The sequence below is a fragment of the Helobdella robusta genome (genome assembly GCF_000326865.2).
Source record: "Helobdella robusta unplaced genomic scaffold HELROscaffold_5, whole genome shotgun sequence".
NCBI classification, from domain to species: domain Eukaryota; kingdom Metazoa; phylum Annelida; class Clitellata; order Rhynchobdellida; family Glossiphoniidae; genus Helobdella; species Helobdella robusta.
The window spans coordinates 4,129,314-4,156,700 of NW_008705254.1; the positions used below are offsets into that span (position 1 = coordinate 4,129,314).

Here is a 27,387-nt window from a genome sequence, read left to right on the forward strand (position 1 = left end):
CATACATACATACATACATACATACATACATACATACATACATACATACATACATACATACATACATACATACATACATACATACATACATACATACATACATACATACATACATACATACATACATACATACATACATACATACATACATACATACATACATACATACATACATACATACATACATACATACATACATACATACATACATACATACATACATACATACATACATACATACATACATACATACATACATACATACATACATACATACAAACAAACACGTACACAACACATATATAAATACATATGTACACACATGTATGTATATACATACACAGCCTCATATTAATATATGAAGTGTGTGTGCGTGTGTAATGTTAGGTCGGTGTTACACATTAAAAAATATTAATCTGAACAAATACTAAATGAATGAATGAAAGAAAGAAAGAAAGAAAGAAAAAATACGGCTGGATGAGTAAAAGCATCATAAACTATTGATTGACTTTTGATAAGGAGTTCACGGTTACATTAATATTTGATGATTTTTAACAGTGAGTTGAGACTCGGAGAACGTCAACACGATGAAGATGATGAGGATGACGTCATCTTCTCATCATCCTTATCTTCCTCATTCCCATAAGTGTGGAGATGGTGGTAGTTCCGAGACTTGAGCACAGTGAGATCTGTAGTGGATGGAGAGAAAAAGGGCAAGTCTATGAATAAATAAATGAAGCAAAATATAAAACTAAATACAAAATTAAAAGAAAAATAATACACAGGTACTAATAAATACCAACAAATAACATTAACACCTACTTAGCAAAAGCTTTGTAGACAGGTGACTGAAGATTAAGATGGAGCTGTGAGATACCCAGGGATTCGTTCCTCGATTGAATTGATTTGCAGAGTTTAGTAAGTTTGACTGTGTGTTTGTTGTTCATTTTCTCATTTATTTGTCATTTCGTGGATACACTCACTCAATCATCCATTCATTCTTTCATCCGCACACTATCACCCATTTTTTAGATCTTATTTTTTCAATAGATAACGTTTTATAGTTTTAATAGGGGATGGTTTATCATACTGGTAAGAATGAAAATGAGACAATGTCTTTGTACATCATACGCAAGTGAATTCGATTGTAAGAACTAAGTGGCATCATAAAGATAGAGCCTGAGAAAACAAAACCAACAAAAACATGGAGAACAAAAAGTGAATCAGAAAGTAGTCAACGTATAATATGGCGAAATGAATTAATACAGGATATGGCAAAAAATAAATAAAAGCAGATAAATTAAAAAAGATGATCAGAAACTAAATTTACGTTTGACAGCAGTGACAGTGGATAGCTCGTCTTCAAACTGAACGGAGAATGGTTTCTGACATGACGGTTCGTAGTCCCTATATAGCTGAGTAGCAAATGGATTGTAGCACTGGCAACATGAACAGATGGATGTGTGGTACCTTGTCCGACCGTCGTCTATGTACATGTGCGTCAAGGCGTTACTTGCTGTTATCCTGTGGCGCTGTTAAGTGGTGGTGATGGGGTTGTTAAGTGAATAAGAGTTGTAAATTGAAAATGATTCTAAACATCCATTTGCTGAAAAACTTAATTTTCCATCTGTATTTTTTTATAATGTAAAAATGATGTTGAAATAAGACTAGTAATTCTTAGATTCAACAATAAATATGTTTCAAGCATGTTTAATAATCCATTATAAAATGTTAAAAATTTAATAAAAACCAGTGAAATTAATCATTTAACCAAAAAATCAAGCAGCGGAATAAGCAATGAAATGTATGTATCAGACGTGAAATTGAAGAATAAGTTAGACCGGAAAAATGACTAACTGGATTGAACGATAGCAGATTCAATAAAAAGTGCAATGTTTCGTTTGTGACGTCATTTGAAAGATTTCTCAAGAGGGCCAGATTTGTATTTTGAAAAGGCAACTGTAGGACGTGTGCCTTGGCCGGGTCACAAGTACCGTGCATGTCGTCCATGGAGGGAGTACCCAGGATGCTGACTATCAGGTCCAACTGGTTGGTTGGTTGGTTGGTTGATAGGTGCAGTGAGCGTTGTTGTGGTTGGTCATCGTATATGTAATATGGTGATGGATAGCGTGCAATCCAATCACAATGAAAATTAAATAGCGACAAATATAACAAGTGTCATCTATGTGCCATACAGTTTCGTTTGTTTAAAAATGTAATCAACAATATGAAAAAAATTTTGAAATTTAAAAAAATGTGATAAGCATGTATTACACAAATCAAACATTTTATGGTCCTTATAATGCAGTAGAAATGCTCACACGTCATTCTTCATTCTAAACTTTCCGGCAAGAAAGGCTGTTGTACTATCCGCACCACCTACATCTATACTCATTATGGACCAAATCAAACATTTTTTGATTCGGTACAAATCAACTCATCATCAAGTTTCTGACAAGCAGTATTCTAACCAAGCCCCTGATTGAGCTAACTCGCCGATATAGAAAATATCATTATGAAATAAAAAGAACAAAAGAGAAAAATAACCAACCTGTTGAATAGGATTATTAGCTTGAAAAAGAACCCTCCTGCTTAGCAGCTCAGCCATGATGCAACCGACTGACCACATATCCACAGCATACGTGTAGTGCTTGGCTCCCATCAGAATCTCAGGAGCCCTGTAATATTGTGTCACCACCTCCTGCGTCATTCTCTGCATGTCGCTTGGCTCATAAACTCTGGCCAACCCAAAATCACATATCTGATGGTGGGTACGTTTTATATAGATCAACTTTAATGATCTTTATTTTTTGTAAAAATGCTTTAAAAACTATGAAGCTCTAGGAAAAAAAATTCAATCATGTCTTTACCATTAACAGAACAGCAGATTGTATCAATGCATTGGTGTACATATAAACATGATTAAACACACACAATGAAGCATACACACAACTATACAAACCCATCTATAAATGCATGCACAGACACACGCACACAAACATACATGCACACAAATATACATGCATGAATTAGCACAAACCAGTGCCAACCTAAACATATAAATACACACATATCATTGGTGGGTGATGAAAAAACAAGTATTGCTGTACACATGAAGGTTATATTAAAAAGAAAATATTGAAGACAACCAAATATAAAGAATAAAATACTATTAAATGCCAAAATACAAAAACATTTGTTTACTGCTACACTAATAAATATATACACACATATATACTTATACATCTATACAAACATATGACTGAATATTAGTGTGTTTTTGCGTGAATTAGCACTTCACATAAGACCTTCTAATTATTTATTTAAAAATAAAACCATTTCATCATAAAACAAGCACTGAGTATCTCATGATCAATAACATCATCACATCATCTACAACACAATCGTCGTCATCATCTTCATCAGGAGTGTGTCCATAATTAGAATATTATAAGATGCAGTGTAAGATAGAACCTTGTGATATATATATATATATATATATATATATATATATATATATATATATATAGATTGAATCAATCTGATTAGTGGAACACTAAAACTACTTATTTTAATTAAAAGAAAATAAATGCTACTAATTCAGTCACTCAGGCCATTAGCAATCATTCCTTCTTTCCTTTCCCAACTTCTCTCTCTCTCTCTCTCTCTCTCTCTCTCTATATATATATATATGTATATATATATATATATATATATATATCTTACTCTCTCTTTCTTTCTCTCCACCCATCCTAAAAACAAACACCTCTGCATGAATCCCTACTAAGAATACTAAAGTTGCGATTGCAAAGCATTTCCTTGAAATATTTTCAGATGTGCGTGTAAATAAATAAGAGCACAAAGACATTCTTTTTACATGTAGACACACGTTGGCTTCGCGCGTGTATATATGTATATATATATATATATATATATATATAGATCATAGATGCACATATAAAATATGATTTCATACATATTAGCAAGTACATGTGAGCTTATTTATAGCTTCCACCTGATTAACAGGACAGCTAAAATGTGCAGACAGTAAATAATCATGATAAAAATGTTAATAATAATAAAAATAGTAATATAACTAATAGTATAAAAATAAAAGATAACAACATATTTGCAATTAAATCAACCGATCCACATTGTCTTTAATATTTCCATGAACATGCATCAGAATACAAAACAACTTTACTATAAACACACACACACCCACCCACACAAACAAACAAACAAAGATGTACATACATCATATCCTGAAAATAACAAATTTCTTCTGTGACACATTCCATATGTTCCATCTGATGACATGACTTAATTTTACAGCCATTGGCAACAATTTGCAAAAGATAAATTGGTTGATTTGTAAGGTCTTGAATTGGCGGATTTGTAAGTTTGTCTGCTTACTATATTCAGTCTTTTTTTTATCTTTGTAGACGCCAGGCAAACAAAATCCCGACATTTTTTTGAATCGGTTTTTGTTCTTGAAATGTTATTGTTGCAGGTATAATGATAAAGTATAATAATAATGATAATCAAAATAGTCATAATAATAATAATCATAATAATAAACTTACCCAAAAAAATTTGAACTTGTCAACCAGCAAATGATAAAATACAATAACATTGATAAAAAAAACAATTATATAGATCAGCGCTCAATAAAAGTCTAACTTGAGTAGAGCAACCAAAAATAATCACATTAAATTCCGTCGTGGGAGAATGAAAAGAAGCACAATCGTCTACTGAAGAGATGTTGATGATGGTGGCTGACGATGGTGGCAACGATGGTGAAGTGAAGATATTAATGATGACGTTGGTGATGGGTGATTTGTGATAATGAATGATCAAGAAAGATGACAATGGTAATGAGAAATAAGATAACAACTACCCAAAAAATAGTAATAAACTGGTTAAGATACCTACAAATGTAAATAAAAAACATTATGTCGTTAATACTCTTTCAAACTTATCAATAATGTCCTAACATGGTGTAATTTATTAATAGAACATTCATTTCACATTTCATTTACTAAATTTTTCACCAGCTTTAATCTTAGAAATGTCGTGTGTTTTTAATAGAAAGGTCAAAACTTTAACAGGATAATGACAATACTTTAGTTGTAAATGAACGAAACGCACATGCAAGAAGAAACAAGCAGTAGGCCTACTTGAATGATAGTTATTTATGCTGATTAATAAATACATTACGGCCTATTATAACCTCACATTTGGAAATAATTAAACGTCAAACAGTATTCAATTTTTAATATATCTATCTACCACTTTTCTCATGTATAATGGATGAATTAATTTTCTTAATTGCATGCCATTAAAAGACCACTTATCTATTGAATTTGCATGTTAATAATTTTTTCATCGTGTTCTTTTGTTCTCATACTACAACTACTTAAGATAAATAACAATAATATATTATTTATACACCAAGCCTGGATAGACACACAAATCCACAGTTGGATGGATGGATGGATGGATGGATGGATGGATGGATGGATGGATGGATGGATGGATGGATGGATGGATGGATAAACAGACAGAGAGACAGACAAACAGATAGAGAATAATAAAAATATGTGCTCAACACATTTACAATCATGAAAGGATAAGAATGTAAAATAATAAGTGCAGGTTAAACCGCGAAATGAAAATAAACAAAATGAACCGGTGAACAGGCAAGTAAAAAAAATACATTATAAAGGTTTTAAAGGCTATAAAAATATTGAATGGAGCATGATAATCATTAGCAGGAAATATAGAAAAAAAGATGACATCATCTCTTCATGGAAAAAACTTTTGAAAAATTCAACTGAACTCAGCAGGAACAATAAATAAATAATCGATTTAATAAAGCATACCACAAAAACAACATGAATACACGTATATGAAGATATGATGAGTGAATGAACACAATATCATTTGAAATAATATAAAGTAGCACTCTTAAACAATTACCAACAAACCAATGAACAAATAAATAAACAAACAGACAGACAAACTAACTAACTAACTAACAAATAAACAAATAAAACATTATTAGCAAACAAATGCACAAACACATGTGTATATCAACTGCACAGCCTAACACAACATAACATCATTAACAATACATGATTATCAAATGCTTTGAAAAACTGATTACACAGGCAACAATAAGAGTGTTGATGTTGTTTCTGAAGGTGATGTTGATGATGATGATGCAGTCAAATTCAAGAATTAATATGAACAAGTGCTGAGTAAACAAAGAAAATATATACCTAGCACACAACACCTAGTGACGTCGTTGTCGTCATCATCATCATCATCATCACATCGCAATCATTCAAGTGATAATAATGAACATATTTTGAATTATTGAATATACTGAATTATTTAATAAGAAATGCCTGCCACCATTCTTACAGCTCTACACATATCTTATATAACTAGATAGATTTTAAAATGAAAAGACATTATAACTACGTTTAGTAGTTTGAATGTGTGCGTGCGTAAATGTGTCTACATGTGTGTGTGTGTGTGTGTGTGTGTGTGTGTGTGTGTGTGTGTGTGTGTGAGTGAGTTTGAGAGCGTATAAATGTGCAAAAACAAACCTTGAGTTTGCAATCACCATTGACTAAAAGGTTACCAGGCTTGATGTCTCTATGGATTATGTTGGCCGAATGTAGGAACTTCAAACCTGTGTGTGTATGTGTATGCGTGTAGGTGTATGCGTGTGTAGTGTTTGTATGGTGTTTCTTAACACGTAAGTATGACATATCATATTATCATACAACGTAATTGTTGCATCTTCATTCCATACATTATGTAATACGTTGTTAGACTAGCCAGCCAGACGTTATGTAACAGCGTGCTCATTCGTAACACGTTGAACGGACGGTGACCTCCAATAAATATATAACGCATACAACTTAAAAGCAATAAAAAGATTTTCGTGATAATATTTCTGGTAAGAACACATTCAATCGAACACAGAAGAAATGAAAAAACTCATTACAAAAGTTATTATTTACGTGATATTACGAGATAACCGAGAGCAGAAAATATACTTCATCACTTTCTTTAAAAAATAGCTTGCTCCATATTTAAAAACTTAGCCTCACAATTTTTTGTATTCTTTAAAAACAAGACTCTGGTAATAACGGAAGCTGAGGATCAACGTTAAATAGCAGCTGACTGACTGACATTCCTAAGCTTTTTTATCCACATACTTTATTAACTTAAGTCATAAAAATGAAATCCCTTTCAACTTAAAATAACCATATACAATGTGGAACAAACCTTCTTATTAATAGCAGCACTAATTAGTAATAAACGTCAATTAGTTCAGCTCACCATCTAATTAAGTAATTAATTAATTAACTATGGTATCTAAGTGAAATTGCATTTATAAATAGTGCTGGTATAATTCACATTTTCTTCATCCATGATAGTAGAATTTTTGAAAAATGGATCCAAACCATCAAGACATTAAACAGATTTATTCAGCCACTAAAAAAGGCCATTGAAAATGATAAATTGCACAGCAATGATCATCTCAATAATACTGAGGTCACTGATACATACACATACGCACATACACACCGCACATACACACACGCACATACACAGATACACACACGCACACAAACACATACATACACTTACACATAAATGTTGGAAGGAGACCATATTTTATACAGTATTGTATGAATTCTACCAAATTGTTGGCATTAATCACATAAAAACATACAAGGGTATGATATGCCTGTGTATATACAAACACATATAAATGCACAATGCACATGTAATGAATTCTTAATAACCTACATTCAAAGATTATATCATCAACAGTTCCAGACAAAAAGGCAATAATAGAATAGCAAAAGCAAAGAAGAAATAATAGCTAATAAAAAATGAACAATGAACAGATGAAAATAAAATATTCTAGAAATTTCCAGAACTCCCGCCCGACTACCTAACTAGCTAAACTAACGTGACTACTACGAACCTCTTAAAATTTGATAGACAAATATCTTAACGTGTTCAACGGTGAGGGTTTGATTGGATGATATGATCTTGTGCAAGTCACTCTGCATCAGCTCCGTCAGGACATATCTGTTTATGGGGTTTGGAGAAAAATTTAATTATAACTTAATAATAATTATAATTAAAATATTAATTATAATTATATTTACACCATCGACAATGGATGAAAAAATTCTTCACCACAATTATTAATGCAAGCCAACATATTGCATTGTAATGAAATTTATCGAGTAATTAATGCAACATAAAATAAACTTAATCTGACCTACAAACAAATAATAAATTGAAATAGGAAGACCTCAGTGTTGATGATAAGAACATGTCTGCTACACTGTACTGCACACACATCTACAAACACACACGCGCACACAACACACGAACAAAAACATTATTCTTCTTCAACAAAATAGATGGATAAATTAATTACTCACAAGTAAAATACTACAAAACCAAATAGCTAAGTGATCGAACGATAAGGTATGGCCGACATTAAAAATTATTAATAGAAACAAACAAAATAACAAAACTTAGGTGGACAGACATTTGAAATAGCGAAAATAATAAAAGTAATAAAAGAAATCTGACAAAAACAAACTGTAAAGAGAAATAGAGCAGATTTAGAGAAGAAAGAAAAAGTTATTGAGTGGCATTGATAAGAACATGATATCTCATGATACATCCAGCCACCTTTCTACCTGATGGCAAACAGAAGAGAACAATGAAAGGGCGGAGAAATATCATTATAATGAAAAGGCAACATTTGACAATCATACACTCGCCAAACAACATATTTTAAATTACACATAATACATACATACATATATATCATATGCAGATATATCATGACTCGCTTAAGAGGCGTGTATAACGCTGATATAATAATCCGTTAAATATGAAAAGATCAAGTCTGCCTGATATGCAGGTGCTTCTTCCATCTTATTTTTCAACAAACAAACATTGTAGTAGATATATTTAGTCAATATAACGCATAACAGTAAACATTTCAACTCTTTTTAATTAACACCCATCGTTATTTTAATGCTGATTGTTTTAATGTTTTATTTTGTTATTGCCGTTTTCTTATTCTTTTCTTCATTAGAAAGATTTTCCAGAAAGATATTCCACACACACTCACACATTATGTGCACGCACGCGCACACACTACGCATACATAAACCTAGACAGTGCCTGTGCGAGCATTCATAAGTATAAATAGATTTATATGCATCCACATATAAATATGCAGCCTACATATGTACACAAAGGTATATTAATATATTTATAAGAACACATATGTGTATGGAAGTATAAGTGTGTATAATTAGGTCAGAAAAAGCCTGGGAATGAATGAGCTATAGTAGGTTAAGTTGGAGAATGGAGAGAGATAGAGAGAGAGGGAGGGAGAGAGAATAGATGCGAAATAGTTATTATGCAACTGTAGTAATAAAAGTTGAAAGTAACATAATTAAATGATAAACTAGATGGTACCATACCGTCACGCTGAGAAATTCTACCAGAAACAAATACACTATAATACAAGTGCTACAACGTCATTATAGAGTCAATTTATTCCAAACAGAGTAAGAAAGCATTACTGAAATCATTTTAAATGTTAATATAAAATATTACTTTAAAATAATGAACGAATTAATTAAGTGCCAGGAATAACCAAGTAAACCAAGATCATATAAGGAGTAATAAAAGAACAATGCACTGAATGAAATTTCAAGAGAAAAAAACTACAAGCCAGCATGCTCAGATAGATGAGTACGCGTGCAATAAAAAATGAACCGACATCATTAAAATAACATTTGCCATGGTACAGGTTGACAATCATAAACCTCTCTCTCTCTCTCTCTCTCTCTCTCTCTCTCTCTCTCTCTCTCTCTCTCTCTCTCTATCTCTCTCTCTCTATCTCTCTCTCTCTCTCTCTCTCTCTCTCTCTCTCTCTCTCTCTCTCTCTATCTCTCTCGTCCTCTCTATACAGGCCCCCCACACAAGCGTGCATACAAAATTAAATTCTTTACAAAAACACTAGCAAACATACAAACACAAACATATACAACATAAATTGCAGAAAAACTCATAATAAACTATATTACCATTAAAATCGAACAGGTTCCACGTAAAGACATAAAAATGTATTCAGAAAAATACAGCCAGCCTGCCAGCCAGCCAGGGAAACAAATAGATAGCCAACCACCAATCAATTGCTACAGTTGTTTGAGCTCTCCACGCATGCAGATGCACACTTTCTAAGATGGAATTTGTTGTGTAGTTGTAACGTGTGTATAATTTTACAAGGGCGTGTTCTTAATTTGCTTGCTCTCTGTTTAAATATTTTCGTTACACTACACGCTAAAAGCGCTGTTGAATGTTATATTGTTATTATATTGTTATACTTTGTTACATTATTATTTACTATTCATTTCGTCTATTGACATACATATTATATTATCCTTTTATAATACAAGTTTTCATTTTGTATAATGTTGTATAATAGGCTCTTACAATAGACTATTAAATCCCTTCCCAGCATATCGATGTCTGAAAGCCTATAAAATGTAGCATGAAATTATGAATGGCTAGCAGTCAGTGCATGCCAATTACCGGTGGATACAACTTACAACGCGCAAGAACATACAGCAACGTGATGACGGGAGCCACATCACATAGTCGAAGCCTAGCCTAATAGCGATGATGCTCTCCTCAAGTAACACGAGATATCAGCACTATTTTAATAACATAAAACACTCGCAAGCACACCACCACCATCTTCTAGTTACACCTATGCCTTGTAGTACATACACTGAGGATGATAATGGGGGGAAAGAATTATATACAACAAGATCAGGCAGCGCCAATTCAATTATAAGCTAAACTTCTACATTTATTAACTCAAGCACATATTTAAGGTGCATGAATATGTCCGATTGCTTGAATATATATATATATATATATATATATATATATATATATATATATATATACAACATACATGCGTGCTTCTGTGTGCAGTGCAGTAAGGTACAGAACAGAACACTGTGTGCCTATGTAAATCTGCACATGTATGTCCTTGTTTTGCAAACAAAGAGACTGTGATTATTCGAAATCAAAAAGTGATATTTGTCTGTGTGTGCGTGTATTCGCGCTTGTGTGTGCGCGTTTTTAGTAAGTGAATGTTTGAGGAAATGTAAGCCCAAAAAATGGATGAACAGATAATAGAATTAATTAATAATGAAAAGAGTGTAAAAAAGAATAAGTGAAAAAAAGAGAAATAATTGAATTGAACTGTGCGATTAGGTAGAATCAGAATGAACATTGAGCAAGCACTAAGTAGATGTTTGAATGCATTTGTACAAGACACATAAAGACAAGTCCTAGATATTATAATTATGGTAGATGGGAGAGATGAAAAGAGGATTGAAAGAAAGTGAAATTAATGCCTTCTCAAACAAGATAGTTACTTGCCAGTTGTGTTGATTGCAAACTTTCGTTATTATTTTTTACAAATGTTGCAGAAATTTGATTGCACAAAAATGTTTGTCAGCTTGTACAAATTCATTTAATGGCGCAATTTGCTGATTACTTCCTAAAATATTCCACTTCCCATTCAATACAACATCTTAAGCAATCTACAGAGGTAGTTAGTTAATTTTAGAAAAACGTTTTAACAAAAATCTTAAAAATTTATTAATGTGTTCATTTACATGTAGTTAATTTTATATTCCAATCTCACTGTATATTTGGAATCACAATTATATAATGGAACACCTCAAATAGGTCAATGAATACGATGTAAAATGGAAACGTTTAAGTTTTACATTGTAGTTGTGCTATGTTAATTAGTTACATACACGCATAAATAAATTAAATAATTATATATTTGAAAGAAATTCAATGTGTGAATCAAATTATGAGTAAAAAACCTGCCACTTATGTAAAGAAAATTAAGCTGAAAGAGAAGATAAGAAAAAGAAATGATATATAAATACTCATAACTTGTGTGACATGGAATGGGATAACTAAAATGATGTGAACACTAAAATGATGGAAATTTACTAATCAGGTTGTTGTTGTTGCTGTTAATAATGTACCTATCAGAATTAAATCACTGCAGCCACAGAAAAAATGAAAAAAAAAATCTCAGGCCATTATTAAAAATCTTAATTGAATAGTTTAAAAAAATTTAAAGTAAACAAGAAGTGAGTGAGAAAAAAACCTAACATAGACTGAAAGTAAATGAAGAAACATTTGCAGACACGATGTTAGAATGCAAGGTTCAGCAGAGATTATAAATGTAAATAATTAACTAGAAAAAAACTATTCAAATTTTTTAAAAATTATTTAAAAAAATTGTCTACCATGATCATAAAAAAAAATCTTTAATAAAATAAATATAAAAAAATTAAATTAAAAATATTAATGTGTAATTAAGAAGAAAAACATTTAGAAATACTAACAATTCATTGTTGTCTGTCCTAGAGAACACAATATCAGTAGCAGAAAGAATCTGTATGGGAAAAGGTTAAAAAATTCACCATAATTTAATATAACAATTCAGCAATCACCATTAAAATATAATATATTAATTACAATATAAATGCTCCATACAACACTAATAGAATTATTATGTTATTACTTAAAACACCAACTGATTTAATCTGGTTAAAAAATTATTTAGAAACTTTTTAAATTTTTTAAATACCTATCTTCTAAAATGGTTTGTTTGATGTTTGCATGTTTGTCCGTATGTTCTTATTTTGCACGTTTATAAAATGTTTAACAAAACGACAAAGATGAGAAGTGAAACAACATTCTGAATGGCTCCAAGATGTCAATCAATTGAATTCGAATGATTAAACTTTCACATAACCAGTAGAGACAGATAAATATAATTCAAAACAGTACAGTGTTGTAATACACACACACACACACACACACACACACACACACACACACACACACACACAAACATAGCGATCAGGATGTAGAAAAAAGATATCAGAAATAGCAATATTTTAAATAGTGAACTATGAAATGCAGCAAGTGTAAATTCATTTTTTAAAATTTAAAGCGTTGCTTCTACTGGAGAACAAATTCAACGAACTGCGTGTAATCCAAATAGATCTGCACACACTCACACGTTATTCAGTGTTCACTAAGTACAAGCATAATATTTCTTTTTTTACATCAATCAAGTTTCACATGAAACATACCAACCAGTCAAACTTTTGAACAAGAAAATGAAAGAATGTATAAGAATTACTGCAGTGATAGAGAACCTACGTTGTTACTTTGCTACCGCTTCTACTATATACTAACCAGCAACTGCAGCAGTATGTAACTACTAACAAACGACTACAGTGCATGATTTGTTTAATGTACTTCACATACATGCAGGTTGGAAAGAATCATTCAAAGCATAAACTATCACTCAGTGAGTTCTAGGTAAACAATCACATAACAAGATAATTGTAACAATTGTTTACCCAAAGACGTATAGTTCAAACAAAGCAGACTTATGTGAATCAATTTATCTTAACCAGGGGTATTCAGGAAAAATGCCTTTGTTAAAGAATGACTGATTCTAAAAAAAGTGTGATGAATATTTTGTCAACATGAAAATTATCGTTCAATAATGACTTTTCAGAAAAAAGGTTTATCAATCAGGCATTGACACAACAACATCAACAGGCTGACAATAACAATAACAACAACAACAAACTGAAAACAAAACTCAACACACACTTCCCAATTCTATAGTACAAAACGCGTTCATATAACAAAATCAATGTTTAATCAAATCAAATATGTCTAATTCAAAACAGTTCAACAGCAAAATTACAATTAAAATGTTGATTGGAATACAAATAGAAGAATAAAAAAGAATTTAAAAAAATCTGGCAACCGTGTTAACAAAAAATTTGAATAAAAATTTTAAGAATAAATTAAAAATACAAAATTACGTCATAAGTTGCAAACACCTGGGATAGATATGTAACTAGAAGATAAGTATATCGTACTGAGTTTATGATATATAAAGAAAAAGTGATATAGACAAGTGTATGATATAATTATATAGAGGGAATGATATTGATGAGTGTATTATATATTTATACAAAACGATAGATATGGAAATAAGTGAGAGTGTCACCAGTGACCCCCTCCTTATCACTGCAGATTAATCATGCACTCTTAAACAAAAATAAACACAACCATTGTTTCAAGATACACGTGCAGAGATATAACAACAACAACAAACAACAACAGAAAATTCTTTTTTGCCAACAGGATCTTTTTAGTATGGAAATATTTGCCAAAAGAAATTATTGAATCTGACACCATCGTAGAATTTAAACTTGATAAGTATACGGCTAATGTATAGCCTTTTTTTTGATCATATATTGATACAACATGAACACTTGTTTGACTTTCATATACTGTTATAGTTTATGTTCGTTTGTAGCGCAGGCATCATTATTTGATTATATATATATATTATGTCATATGGTTTATGTTTTGAAACTTGGGCATATTGACTTCTTTGTTTGAGCCCATTATAAGCCATTATATTATTATTATCATTAATATTATAACTAACATCATTATCATCATCCTCATCGTTATTATTATTATTATTATATTATTATTATTATTACAATGAAAATAATTAAGAATGAGACTAGGTAGGTATAAAAATCCAGCCAATTAAAACTAATGGCTAAGAGCAAAACCTTTAAATAATTTGAAAACCCATAACTTTGCCACCAGCAACACAATAACAATAACATGAATGAAAATAATGTGAATGATCATAATAACGTCAATAGTTAGAACACAAAAAATTATCCAGATGGTTTTATAAATTTAAATAAAACCATGGCTTGGTTTTATAAATTTAAATAAAACCATGGCTAACATATGTTAATGAAAATCCATCTAATATTCATTTTTAATCTACTTACAATGAATAAAACATATATAGAAAATATATACATTTTATACATTAGATTTAACACGCACGCACACACATACACACACACACAGACACACACACAAGCTAGGTCAGCTAGCTAGGTTTCATGTTCATCATCATTCAACATGATAAGTAACTTTTGTGAGAAAAAAATGTCCATCACCATGTTAACTCCTACCTATCATCGCCACCTTCATCATTTGTTTAACGAGAATATGATTAAGACCGATTTATGTAGCGCTAATTAATGAAAATATTAATGAAAAAATAAATGAATAAGAATTAGCATGAATTATCATATTAATAAACGAAAGCAGAACTTAATAACAGATTATAAATTAGATAGAATGACTAATAACAAAGTTTAAAGGGGTTCAGTAGACATAACACAAAATAAATGTCACAAATAAGAATGAATAAGGATGAATGCAAAGACAATAGTGATAATTATAATTAATATAATGATGAATATTAAACCATAATGATGAACAAATGCTTGAAAAATATTTACAAAAAAAGTTTCGCTAATTAAGTTTGCACATTTTTAAATCGCGCAGCAACACCCATTAACGAACAACAACAACAACAACAGCAACAACAGCAACAACAACATATTAGTCGTAAATGTAAAAAAATATCACTAAATATCACTAATTTTTCATTCTTATAACTTTGCTAGCAACCATGATACAGAAAAAATAAATGAAAGTCTAAATTTAAAAAATTGTGAAATAAATAAGAAATAATAAATAAAAATTGAATTAATAAAAATTATTAAAAATTATTAAGTAATCAATTCAATCATTCAAAATCAGAGTAAATAAATCACAAATGATGTTTTCTCATAAATAATTCTTTTGTTCTCTCCCTTTAAAAAACACATCAATGTAAAAGACAGACAGACAGAACCAACCAACCAACCAATTAACCAACCAACCAACCAATTAACCAACCAACCAACCAACTGACAGCATGTAAAAAAGCAACGTTACCAATCTTACAGCATGTGACCAGCAAATAAATAAGCATTAATAATATTATAGTGAATTGTATAAAATAAACAGAAGCACATGAAGATATTGATAAATTTATTGACGAAGACGGTGATAGCAACAAAAATAAAGTGAATAATAAATATAAAATGAATAATAAAACGAAAATGAATAAAAATAAAATGAATAATAAAACAAAAGCGTTTCCTCTATACTTTCGAATACAATTCAGGGGAAAAAATGTACACACACAAATAAATAAAGAGATAAAAACTATACCATAAAAATACCAAGACTGGTGGTATGGGTTGGCAAGCATGCACACACATATGAAAACACCTGCTTGAATGTATAAATAATAAATACATTTTAATACAAACACATGTGTGATCGTGTGCACGTATGTATGTGTGTGCATATATATATATATATATATATATATATATATATATATATATATATATATATATATATACATAATATTCTGGATAATTCAGTGTTGTCATAGGATAAATAATTCATAAAAAATTTTTACTGCCTTTTAACATTGCTATTGTTACATCAAACAGCTGTGTCATGAGTTAGAGAATAAATGAATAAGTTAATGAATGAATTGGGACTCTTTTGTGTATGATTATAAACTCAATGTTAAGTTTATTATAAACCTAATTCCTATGTGCGAGTGTATTGATGGTGTTAGTAACACTCATTGTTTTAAACAAATTGTCTTAAAATTATTAAAAGAGATCTCAAAAGAAGCCCTTCAATAATGAAGGAACATTAGAGGGCACTTTAACGCCAAAGCACATCATTTCTTGCACATCATCATCCCACGTGATACATCACAAAAGGAGAGTGGAAAAAATAGTTTTCCTACTTTGCGCAAGAATGATGACGCTGCATAATCGTGTACATCTCGGTAAAAATTAAACAAAAATATTTTTAAGCCCACCTATGGTTATCCTTCAAGCAATCATAAACACCGTGATGATGATAATAAATTTGATAGAAATCACAAAATCATTACAAAAATCAAGTGGGTGAGAGCAAAAAAATAATGATGATAGTACAATAAATTTATACCTCAACTGCAGTGATAAGATTGATGACAACAAAAATGAAGATGATGATTGTTAGAACGATTTTAAGCAATAGGAATAAGATAATGTTAATGATGACTAAAATGATGACAACCGTGAAGATGACTACAGCAAAAAAAAATTTTCTCATAGGATGACGATGGAAGGATGATACCAGGTGCCCCTAAAACATGTTTTATAGCTTTGAATACTTCTTAGATCACAATATGCATAGTGCTGACTAATTATTATCTGCAAATCATTTTATCATGGAAGATGATGTTGTGTGATTCATGCAGTTATGTTACTTTGGTGATTTAACACAACGGTATTCGTGTATGTATGTATGTATGTGTGTATGTATGTATGTATGTATGTATGTTTGTTTGTATGCATGCATCCAACTCATAAAATATAATGAATCTATACACGAATATGTTACAGTATGAACCGGCAAACATGTTGAAATGAATTTGTGTACCAGAACAGCAGTATTAAATATAAAATCTTCTGAAAGAAAATATTGTTTACATCATCATGCGAAACTTTTACTTGATAAAATAAATAAGGTGGCTTGCCATACCATGTTCAACCATCAAACTTGAAAACAAAAGCAAAAATCTATTTATTTATTTGTTATCTGCTAACCAGATAGTGCAGTTTTGTAGTGTTTTATATTAATATTAATGAAAAAATAGAGTATTACTATTTCATTTAATTTCTTCTGTATATAAAGAATAAGACATAATAATAATAATGGAGAAAATGATTAGTTAAATTAAGCAAACAACAATGAAGTGAGGTATGTGGGAAATAGATTTAAAGTGCCTTCCCTATGGCCACAGCAAGGGAATTAGGTTAAAACAACAACACCAGCAAACAACATTGTATATTTCAGTTGCATATTCCCTGCTTGTCTTTCAATGTGTCTGTCTGTCTACTGATATCAATGATGTCAACAGTAAAGTGAAATTAAATAAAAATAAGAGAATTCTGAATTTATAACAGTTATAATAGATGAAACTAATTATAACATTAATCATATTTTGTAATAGCAATAATTCCAAGGACCATTTGGTTCCATTTGATACAATAATAATTAGGAGAAATTACTTCCCTCAATGTGAAATCAACAACTGGGTGATATTTAAACAAATTTGAAGTTTAAAAAAATAAAAGATCCATTCTCAAAAAATTATTGGCATAAATTGATAAAGTATATATTACTAAACAAAAGATGGACAAAAAACATGATGTTAGCACTCATTACAACAGTAGTGACAAGTCATGAAAAGTGGCAGTGAATGATTCCTGCAATTCAAAGTTGCACATGTGAACTAGTGTCTCCACAACCACCACCAACAACAACAACAGGATATAAATAAATTCTTCTGTTGGTGACAATTAATAACAATTGATGTAATGTTAAACACACAAGCAAACAAAGCAATCCAATAAGTTCACATGAACTAAATTATTGAATAATATAATTATTTCTAAAAAATTAACTATCATTTTAATTTAATAGTATTATTAATATTTGAACTAACAACAAAAAGTATGTTCAGTAATGGTTCTTCATTAATGATGGATAATTAAGTGTTCATATGTGAACATGTGCATGAGCAAACATAAGATCCAACGCAGTACCATTACATATAAACACAATTATTCATTCATCCAGTTAAATAAGCAATTGGTCAAGTGTGCATAAAATTCATGCACACACATACGCAAACATGCATACACATATAATATACACTCACTCCCGCTTGCTGTACACACATAGTTATGTACATCCATGTACAATCATACACAATACATAAGCACAGTTTATTTGCTTTCAATGCATACAATGAAACTGGTGGCCTACAAATAAAAATTGAACATAAGCTGCCTGTATCAACATATGTTCACGCACGCCTGCACGCTCATCCAATACGTACACACACGCACGCACCTATACATATATAATATACATAATGATAATTTATTTTATATACACATGCAAATATATGCATGTAGGCACACAGAAGATATAGGTACAACTAGAGAATCTTATTTATTTGCAACACTTTATGTGCGAGTGTAAGAAGGATCTTGAAAGAGTCTTCTCAAACAGGTGATGGAGAATATTAAATTTAGTGGAGGAAAGAGATGATTAACAACATCACAGCAGAATGAAACGGCGTAATTTAACAAAAATTAGATAAAGGAAAGGAACTATAAAGATATTAATACCAATTTAAATAACAAATGCAATACAACTGGCAAATAATTGTGATCATCATAGTAACTGGAAGATGAGTGTACAGCACACATTCCTTTAATGACATGCATTAGATCATTTGAAATGAAATAAAGAAGGCATGCAGACACATACGGATGGATGTATGTGTAACAGGACCAATTGTACGTGTTCAACTGTACAACTACATGCAACCAATGTGCAAGCATGAGAAATATGGAATGGATGTTTTGTGCACGTACAAATAGGCACACAAGCACCTGCACGCACACAAACACGCACGCACATAGCACATAAACATATTATACGTATGATGCTGACAATGCATACTCAACCAACCTACGTAAATAAACAGAAATTTTCTACAAAAGGTTCATCAAATGAACGAACAATGAAATAAAAAAAATATTGTAATGTCTAACAATTTTAGTTAGGTACGTTCAAGAAGCTGAAAGAACTAACTCCCAGCATTGAAGGGCTAACCAACCAAATTATAACAACCATCTTAGTTACCTTCATCACCATAGAAATGACCATCTTAAAAATAATTCTTTGTAAAAATATGAAACAAAACCACAAAAAAAGAAGCAGCGAAAAAAGAAAAAAAAATAGCAACAACCAAGTAGGTATTAAATAAAAATGTTCCCGACCAATCAATAACAATACACTGAGAGAAGGAATCTTTCCACACATCTATACATACAACAGGCATACATACGTATGCAATTGTAAACGTGCTAATGTACTTGTATAAAAATAAGTTATCTAAATACAAGATATTCGTTCATTGGCAAACAAAAAATGCCACTCTCCTGCATTTTCCTTGTGGAAAATTCCTCAAAAGATTTACAGAAAAAATTTTTAAGGTTAAATTTATTTGTAAGAGAAATTTATTTCATATAACCAGAAATTACTGAGTGAGATGATTAAAATTATTAATATAATTATATTAAAATCATTAATAATATTATTATAATTAAATAAATTTCTAAGGGATTTGTACGAAAAACAACTATTTTCAGATGAGTTAAGAATTTAGTTGCTGTAGAGTACACAAAAAATTTTAAAATCAAAGACAAAATGGATTAGTTCATAACGAAAAACATGAAAAAAAAAGTATGGCAATAAATTAAATTTAGCAAATTTTGCAGAGCAGAGTTTGGAAAAAAAAATCTTAGCTCCATCCAACTAACAAGACCATCAGTATTAATCAACTCAATTAAATTTAAATGGCAAATTTATTACTAAAAGATCAGTAACAACAGAAGCCATTAAAAAAGTGAAACAAACAATTATGGGTTAGTAGTATAAATTACTGAATACTCATGTGAAGTTACTGTTACTACAATACATTCCCTTTAACCAATAATAGAGACTGCATTGTATAGATAAGTAAAAGTACTATAGAGTTGTAGAATTCAGAAAATGAAATAAATAACATATGTGCAAACGAAAAGGTCTACAAATAATAAATATTACTAGACTGGCAATACTTCTCACAAAATCAAGTAGCCAAACTGAGCAAGTTGGAACAAGAAATTTAAAAAAAAATGATATTAATAAAACTAGGTGAATGAATAAATATCAATATGAATTGATGAATGCATGAATGAAAATAAAAATGAAAGTAATAAAAACAACATAAGAAGGACCATAGCAAACGTTCATTGCATGCACATGAGAAAATAATGTTATTTGTGAAGAGTGACAATGGGAATCACATTAACTATAGCACAATAACAATCACTATACCTGATGGTGGTAATGGTAGTAATAAAAATAACAATAAATAATAATAATAACAACGTTAGTAACAAAAACAAAATGTAGAACGATAAATTGATTTTTATGCTAGCCAGACACATACTATCAACACAAACATCAATCCCATAAACTCATTTCTAATGTAAAAAATGATATTGATGAAAATCCTTATAATCATTCTTCTTATTATTATCATCATTCAAATCGTCATCACCATCATCAAATGTAATCACCAACAAATTAACAGTAAGATGATTAGCATTAAAAATATATTAGACTTGAGACATTAAAAATAACTACCAAACTGAACACAGAGGCATAATCATCATTATGATTAACGGGGCTTTTGTAAACACACTACCATTCAAAAACTCATGCATTCAAAAGCCATACACATATACTACCACAAACAGTTAAACAATAAAACAGACAAACAAACAAATACATATATACATACATATATACATACATACATGCAATAGAATGAAGTATGCTACAAAAATAGCAACAACTAAAATGTATTTAAAAAAGAAACATAAATATCACAGGTGAAAGTATGACATTTTTTTGAAAGTTTAGAAGAATGTAAAATGACAAAAAGAGAGGGAAAGATGGAGAGATGGGAGGAGAAAAAAAAATTAGAGTATAGGAATAATTTTTGTATAAGCTCCAAATTTTTTATAGTTTTGAGAATTGTCATCAGCTTGTTGTCATTATGCTACACCATACAAATGTGGGCATATGTTGCATGTTGTGTGTGTGTGTGCATATGTTGTGTGTGTGTGTGTGAAAGAGAGAAAGAAAAAGAAAGAGAAAGAGAAGGAAGTTAGTGAGCATATAAGATTCGTGTTAGTAGTATATGTATAATATGAAACAAAGGAAATGTTTAGCTCCTTGTATTATGAATTATATAAAATGCATAAAATAATATAACTAAATAATTCATTTATATGCTTCAGTTCTAACTAACTATTCATAAAAAAAAACAATTCATAGCCATCTGCTGGGAAGAATATTCTTGCTAACAAAACCAATTCATCAGTTTGGCCATAGTAACATTAGGCCATACAACAAAATATAACAATGAGCAAGAAATATTATATTATTAAACATGATATAACAATGAAAAAGAAGCGAATAGACAACAAATAGTATAAGAGACAACAAGAACAACAGACATCAATTAAAATATCTTGTAGAATGGAGATTGGTGAATGTGTATAGCAGACATTTATTTATTCATTCATCCCCGAGCTACTTGCTACAGTGAGAAACACAATTTATCTACAGAAGATAACATATTCTACAAGGAAGAAAATTCTTTTAAATTGTTTTAAGAATGACCTTATAGATAAATATACCTCAATAACTTGACTAAGCAGCTTAGCCTATGGGAGAATATAAAATAAGTTATTTTGAGATAAACACCAATAACAAGAATTGAAAACACAATTTAGTAAAACAGTGCAAGTAAATAAATTAAATAAAAACCATGTCAACATATTCAGCTAGCATAAACTCCCTTGCTTTAAACTCTTTTTTTCAAATTCAAACAATCATACATAAGCAATCATCCAATAACAGAATATTTAACATATGCAGGGTAGCAAGTGATGAAGAGTGATTAGAAGCTGGATTGGCATATCTAATTGATCAGTAACTGAGAATTCATAAGTGGAAAGTAAATACAACATACATACCCATGCAATAACACACACAAACATGCATGCATGCATATATAGTTCAAGGCTTTCTAATAATAATATAACAAACATGCAGCACTTCAACTATGCTACAAGCAAAAAATGAAGTAATATTGAATGATGGTGCCTGCTAGGATAAGTATAAAGAGATCTGATATACAAATCTGCAAACTGTAGGATTTGTTTATATGCCTTTGAGTAGATTGATAGATAGATGGCAGAAGTGTGCAAATTTTTTTTTATTCTTTCTCAACATAAGTTCACATTTGTGATGAAGTTTCAGAAACATTTTTAGTTCACATCAGTAAATAGATGCATACCATTATAACTGTACTGGAGGACAATATTGCTGGTATTAAATCAAATACATGATTCCACCTCAGTATTATTATTTTTATTATTTTTTTTATTATTATTTCTATTATTTCTATTATTATTAATATTACGTCATTAGCACATTATTTAAAATAGATCTAACAATAATAATAATAAACTGTAATCATATTTATCTGTCAAGTGCAATTAAATTTCTAGCATAAAACTAAAATTAACTAACATCATCATCATTTATCATCAACCATCAATAATTTTATTTCCATAGCTGCTATCAGTCTAGCTGGTAGGGATAATTGTATCTCAATTCTTTCTTGTAAATAACCAACAAAAATAACTTTACATCATCATTTTCTTAAACAATTTCATAGTTGTCTGTCACACTGATTGCTTTAGTATTATTAGTAACGACATACACGCACACACATACACACAAACATATATACACACACATACACAAAAACATAGATAAAAAATGAGAGAAGAGAGAAAAGAGAGTGAGAGAGAAACAGAGCGCACAAAAAATAAAATACAAACAAAAAATAAAATACAAACGAATACAAATGCCCTGTTAGGGAGATGATACATTAAATATGTTACTGCCAACATGGTATATATTACAAAACACATACTATGGTCACAAGTATAAATAAATGTTCAAAGCATGCACATGTGTGCATGTTTATATTTGTGGATGCATAATTTTTACATAAACTATAGATTGAGAAAGCTTCTGCTACTAACTAGGCATGTAACAAAGAACTAATTTTAATAAAACTTTCCTGTCTGTATGATCGCTTGTGTGTATGTGTGTGTGTGTGTTTGTGTTTACTGTGCGCGCGTGTTTGTCTACTTGCAGCATGTTTTTTTGTCAGCATTTCAGACAAACACACATACGAATACAAAAATAATGATATAATATTTGCATCTATAAATATAGATGCAAAAGTTATATCAATATTTCAAATACAATTATTATAATAATAGTATGATGTCGTTTTATTCAGCCTTCGGTGAGCATTTGTATTTAGTTAAAGTAAATATGTTTCTCTGATTAATGTATATTTATTGGTCTAATGCATTCTAATATCTCTTTGTGTGTAATGTTTCTTTGAAGTGATGTTATTATAGATTATGATGGCTGCATGCATATCACAGCAACAACAGAGGTTAGTTTAAATCAACTGAGTTTAGGGATTAGAATAAATTAAGATATAACTTCATGTGCGTTGAGAGCCAATAATTCAGTTCTTCTACTTCTGTGTGCAATATCCTTCGTTAAATGAGCCTTTATGTGATGTTAAATAGCGTGATGTTTTTCGGTAAAGATTGTGGTGATTACAAAAAATGGCATAGAAGAACAAATTATACTTTTTAAACATAGAAAGAGTTATATGAAGTTGTAACACAATAAAATTAACTTTGACTGCAAAGTTTTTTTAAAACATTTTTATTAACAATTAAGCACTAAATAAAGGCAGGTGTTGGGTAGGTTTATATGTCTTTAAATAATAATTAAATCAGTACAAATTTGTTTAGCCATGATCAACATAAGAGTAGAGAACAACGAAACATTGTTCTTCAATTACAATAATGAGTCTATATGCATAACAAGGTTTAAAATAATGATCTGAGAGGCTTGCCTGCCATCAGCATGGATTTTAGAAATTTAATTTTTCTTAAATGTTTGTTGTTTGACCGCTTGTTTGTTTAGTGTAGTATTCATGTTGGCTGTTGTTATAGTGTTTATAATGTTTATGTTTATAACACAAGTGAAAATGCTTGTATGATTTAGCTTATTGATGTAATGTAGTAATGATTAATAAATGAGTTTATAACTGTTAAAGTTATCTAGTTGTTAGTGTTAGTTGTTGATGCAATGTAGTTATTAATACATATAGTCCTTAATGTGATTGGCCTGACTGCATCCTATTCATTCATCAGTTGCCATTTCAGTACAATTCAACCTCTCATAATTTCAATTCATTTGATGAATATACACATATACATAGGCAGTAAATGTATATACTGGAGAGAAAGTTCAATTTTTATTGTGACTTTCTTGATAAGAATGTGTTTGCTTAAAGTAATGAATGCAGCTAGATGACTTCAAACAAGAATTATTGAAAGGCTGACAATAATAAAATTAATAACAAGAAATGAATAACAATGTGAAATTAATGATAAGAATGATCATGACAATTCAACAGAAAATTAAAATCAACCACAACAATAACAGGATAAATAATATTAGCTTAACACTAATTATTATATTATTATTATAAATAATGAATGCACTTATAAAATCTGCTAGCATGTACAGTGTGCACACACACACACACACACACACACATACATACACACACACACACACAGGGATAAATAAGAAATTATCTTTTGAGAAATTATCTCACCAACCAACATCTCACAACTGACACCAATCATGAATTAATTCTATTTCTCAGAATATTGTAACTACTCCCACAAAAATGATGAAAATAAAATATAAATAGAAAGCTTCATAGCACACAAGAAGACAGCCTCAATCAATATTTGAAACTTGGAAGAGTGTAAACTAAAATATTATGGCTTCAATACATAGCACAGACAGTAAGAACACTAAAACAACACAACAAAGCAATTAAATAACTAGAGTTTTTACATACATTATGACTATTATGATAAAAGAAATCAGGTAGCATGGGAAAATTTATGTTGGGATATAACAACATGATTTGGTACCTTTCTAAGTAAGATATCAAACATAGAAACTACTTGAACTATTTATTCTTATTAACTTTTTCATTTTAAACTCCCGAATAAAACCAATAAACAAAAAATTAAAAGACTTGATAAGCAAGATGTATGTATAGATATACACTGTGCTGATGAGCAAGATGTGACCTCAATTTTTATTAATAAGAAATAAAATAAGAGAGTAACAGTACAAAGCAACTAACATTATCATGTTTGAAGTCAGTGAGCATGGTGAGTTCCCTGTAAACCCTTCTGCACGAGACGACACTCTGGAATATGTTGGAGATCTTCTTTAGCGCTACCCTCTTGTTAGTTCTTGGATCTGTCACAGCCCTGTGTTGCAACAAATTAAGTCAGTGAATAAAAATGCAAATTAAGCTAGATCTAAAAATGTTGCATTAAAATTATTTCATTTGTAAATTTTGTTAGAAAAAATTGATCTTTTTAAAAATGAAAAAAATGTGAGTTTATTAAAAAACTAACCATACAACTCCAAAAGCACCATAACCAATGGGACAGTCATCCTCAGATTTGGCTTCGGGAGATGGTTGTGCTGACGACCTTGAAGAACTTGATCGAGATGATGATAATGATCTTGAAGCAAGAACGGCTGAATAATTATCATGGACGTTATTGTACGAAGGAATTTCATTGTGGTAGATGTGGTAAGGCAAAATGTGTGGTTGTGGTTGGCACATTTTAGAACTATAAATGAGTGATCCATCCATTTTGAAATCTTTTGTTATGTTTGTTCTACTTCTTCAGTGACTATCTGGTGGTTTTAAAAAAAACTTAATTGCACAAGAAACGCATACAGATCTCTTTGCTTTTTGCATTAGTCACACTCAAGCATTATCACCACATTAACCAAACTGAAATTCAAATAAAAATAAACAAATTTTAAAATTCAGAGCCAAAAAAAACATAAAAATAGTGAACCAACTCACATTGAAAACCAGGCACTCTTCAGTTCAGTGTCTGATGAACAATCAAATCAGTTCCTCTCCTCCAAACATAGAATTCAATTTCTTTCCAGGCGAGACCGTTCTCTGACCTTCATTCAACAAACAAAAGTGTTGAAGTCATCAACGAAGGGCGGACATTTAATGATTCAATTTGCAGAAATTTTCTTCCCAGGCAAGTTGCAATGATAAATTTGAAGTGTGCAACGAAAACAAACAGTGAGTTGAAGAAAAAATTTAAGACAGACAAGTCTCAAATAATAAAATAAGCAACAAACCGACCAATCTAAATAAATAAATACTTATTTATTTTAATTTTTAATTCACTTTTTATTTCACCTCTCTCTCTCTCTCAATCAGCCAGCCGACGAGCTCCTTCTATCTAAACAAAGGCTCTTTAATAATGCCAAGTCTCGTAAAACGCGTTAAGCTCTTACAATTATAAATGATGAAGCGCACAATCTTTTTCATTCCTGTTATCTTCCTTTCTATTTAAACATTTCTGCGTAAATGCACAC

At 30.4% G+C, this 27,387-nt stretch overlaps 1 protein-coding gene across 1 annotated transcript; it reads right to left on the minus strand.

Moving 5' to 3' along the window:
• Nucleotides 1–200: 200 nt before the first annotated feature.
• HELRODRAFT_107531 (hypothetical protein) lies at nucleotides 201–26,605 on the minus strand (the record flags this gene model as incomplete). Its single annotated transcript, XM_009027373.1, has 10 exons — nucleotides 201–689; nucleotides 823–928; nucleotides 1,331–1,532; nucleotides 1,858–2,046; nucleotides 2,552–2,761; nucleotides 6,618–6,703; nucleotides 8,015–8,121; nucleotides 12,516–12,565; nucleotides 26,111–26,240; nucleotides 26,391–26,605. 10 exons carry the CDS (start codon nucleotides 26,603–26,605, stop codon nucleotides 635–637), a joined length of 1,350 nt encoding a protein of 449 aa, XP_009025621.1. The 3' UTR covers nucleotides 201–634.
• Between the last annotated feature and the right edge of the window lie 782 nt (nucleotides 26,606–27,387).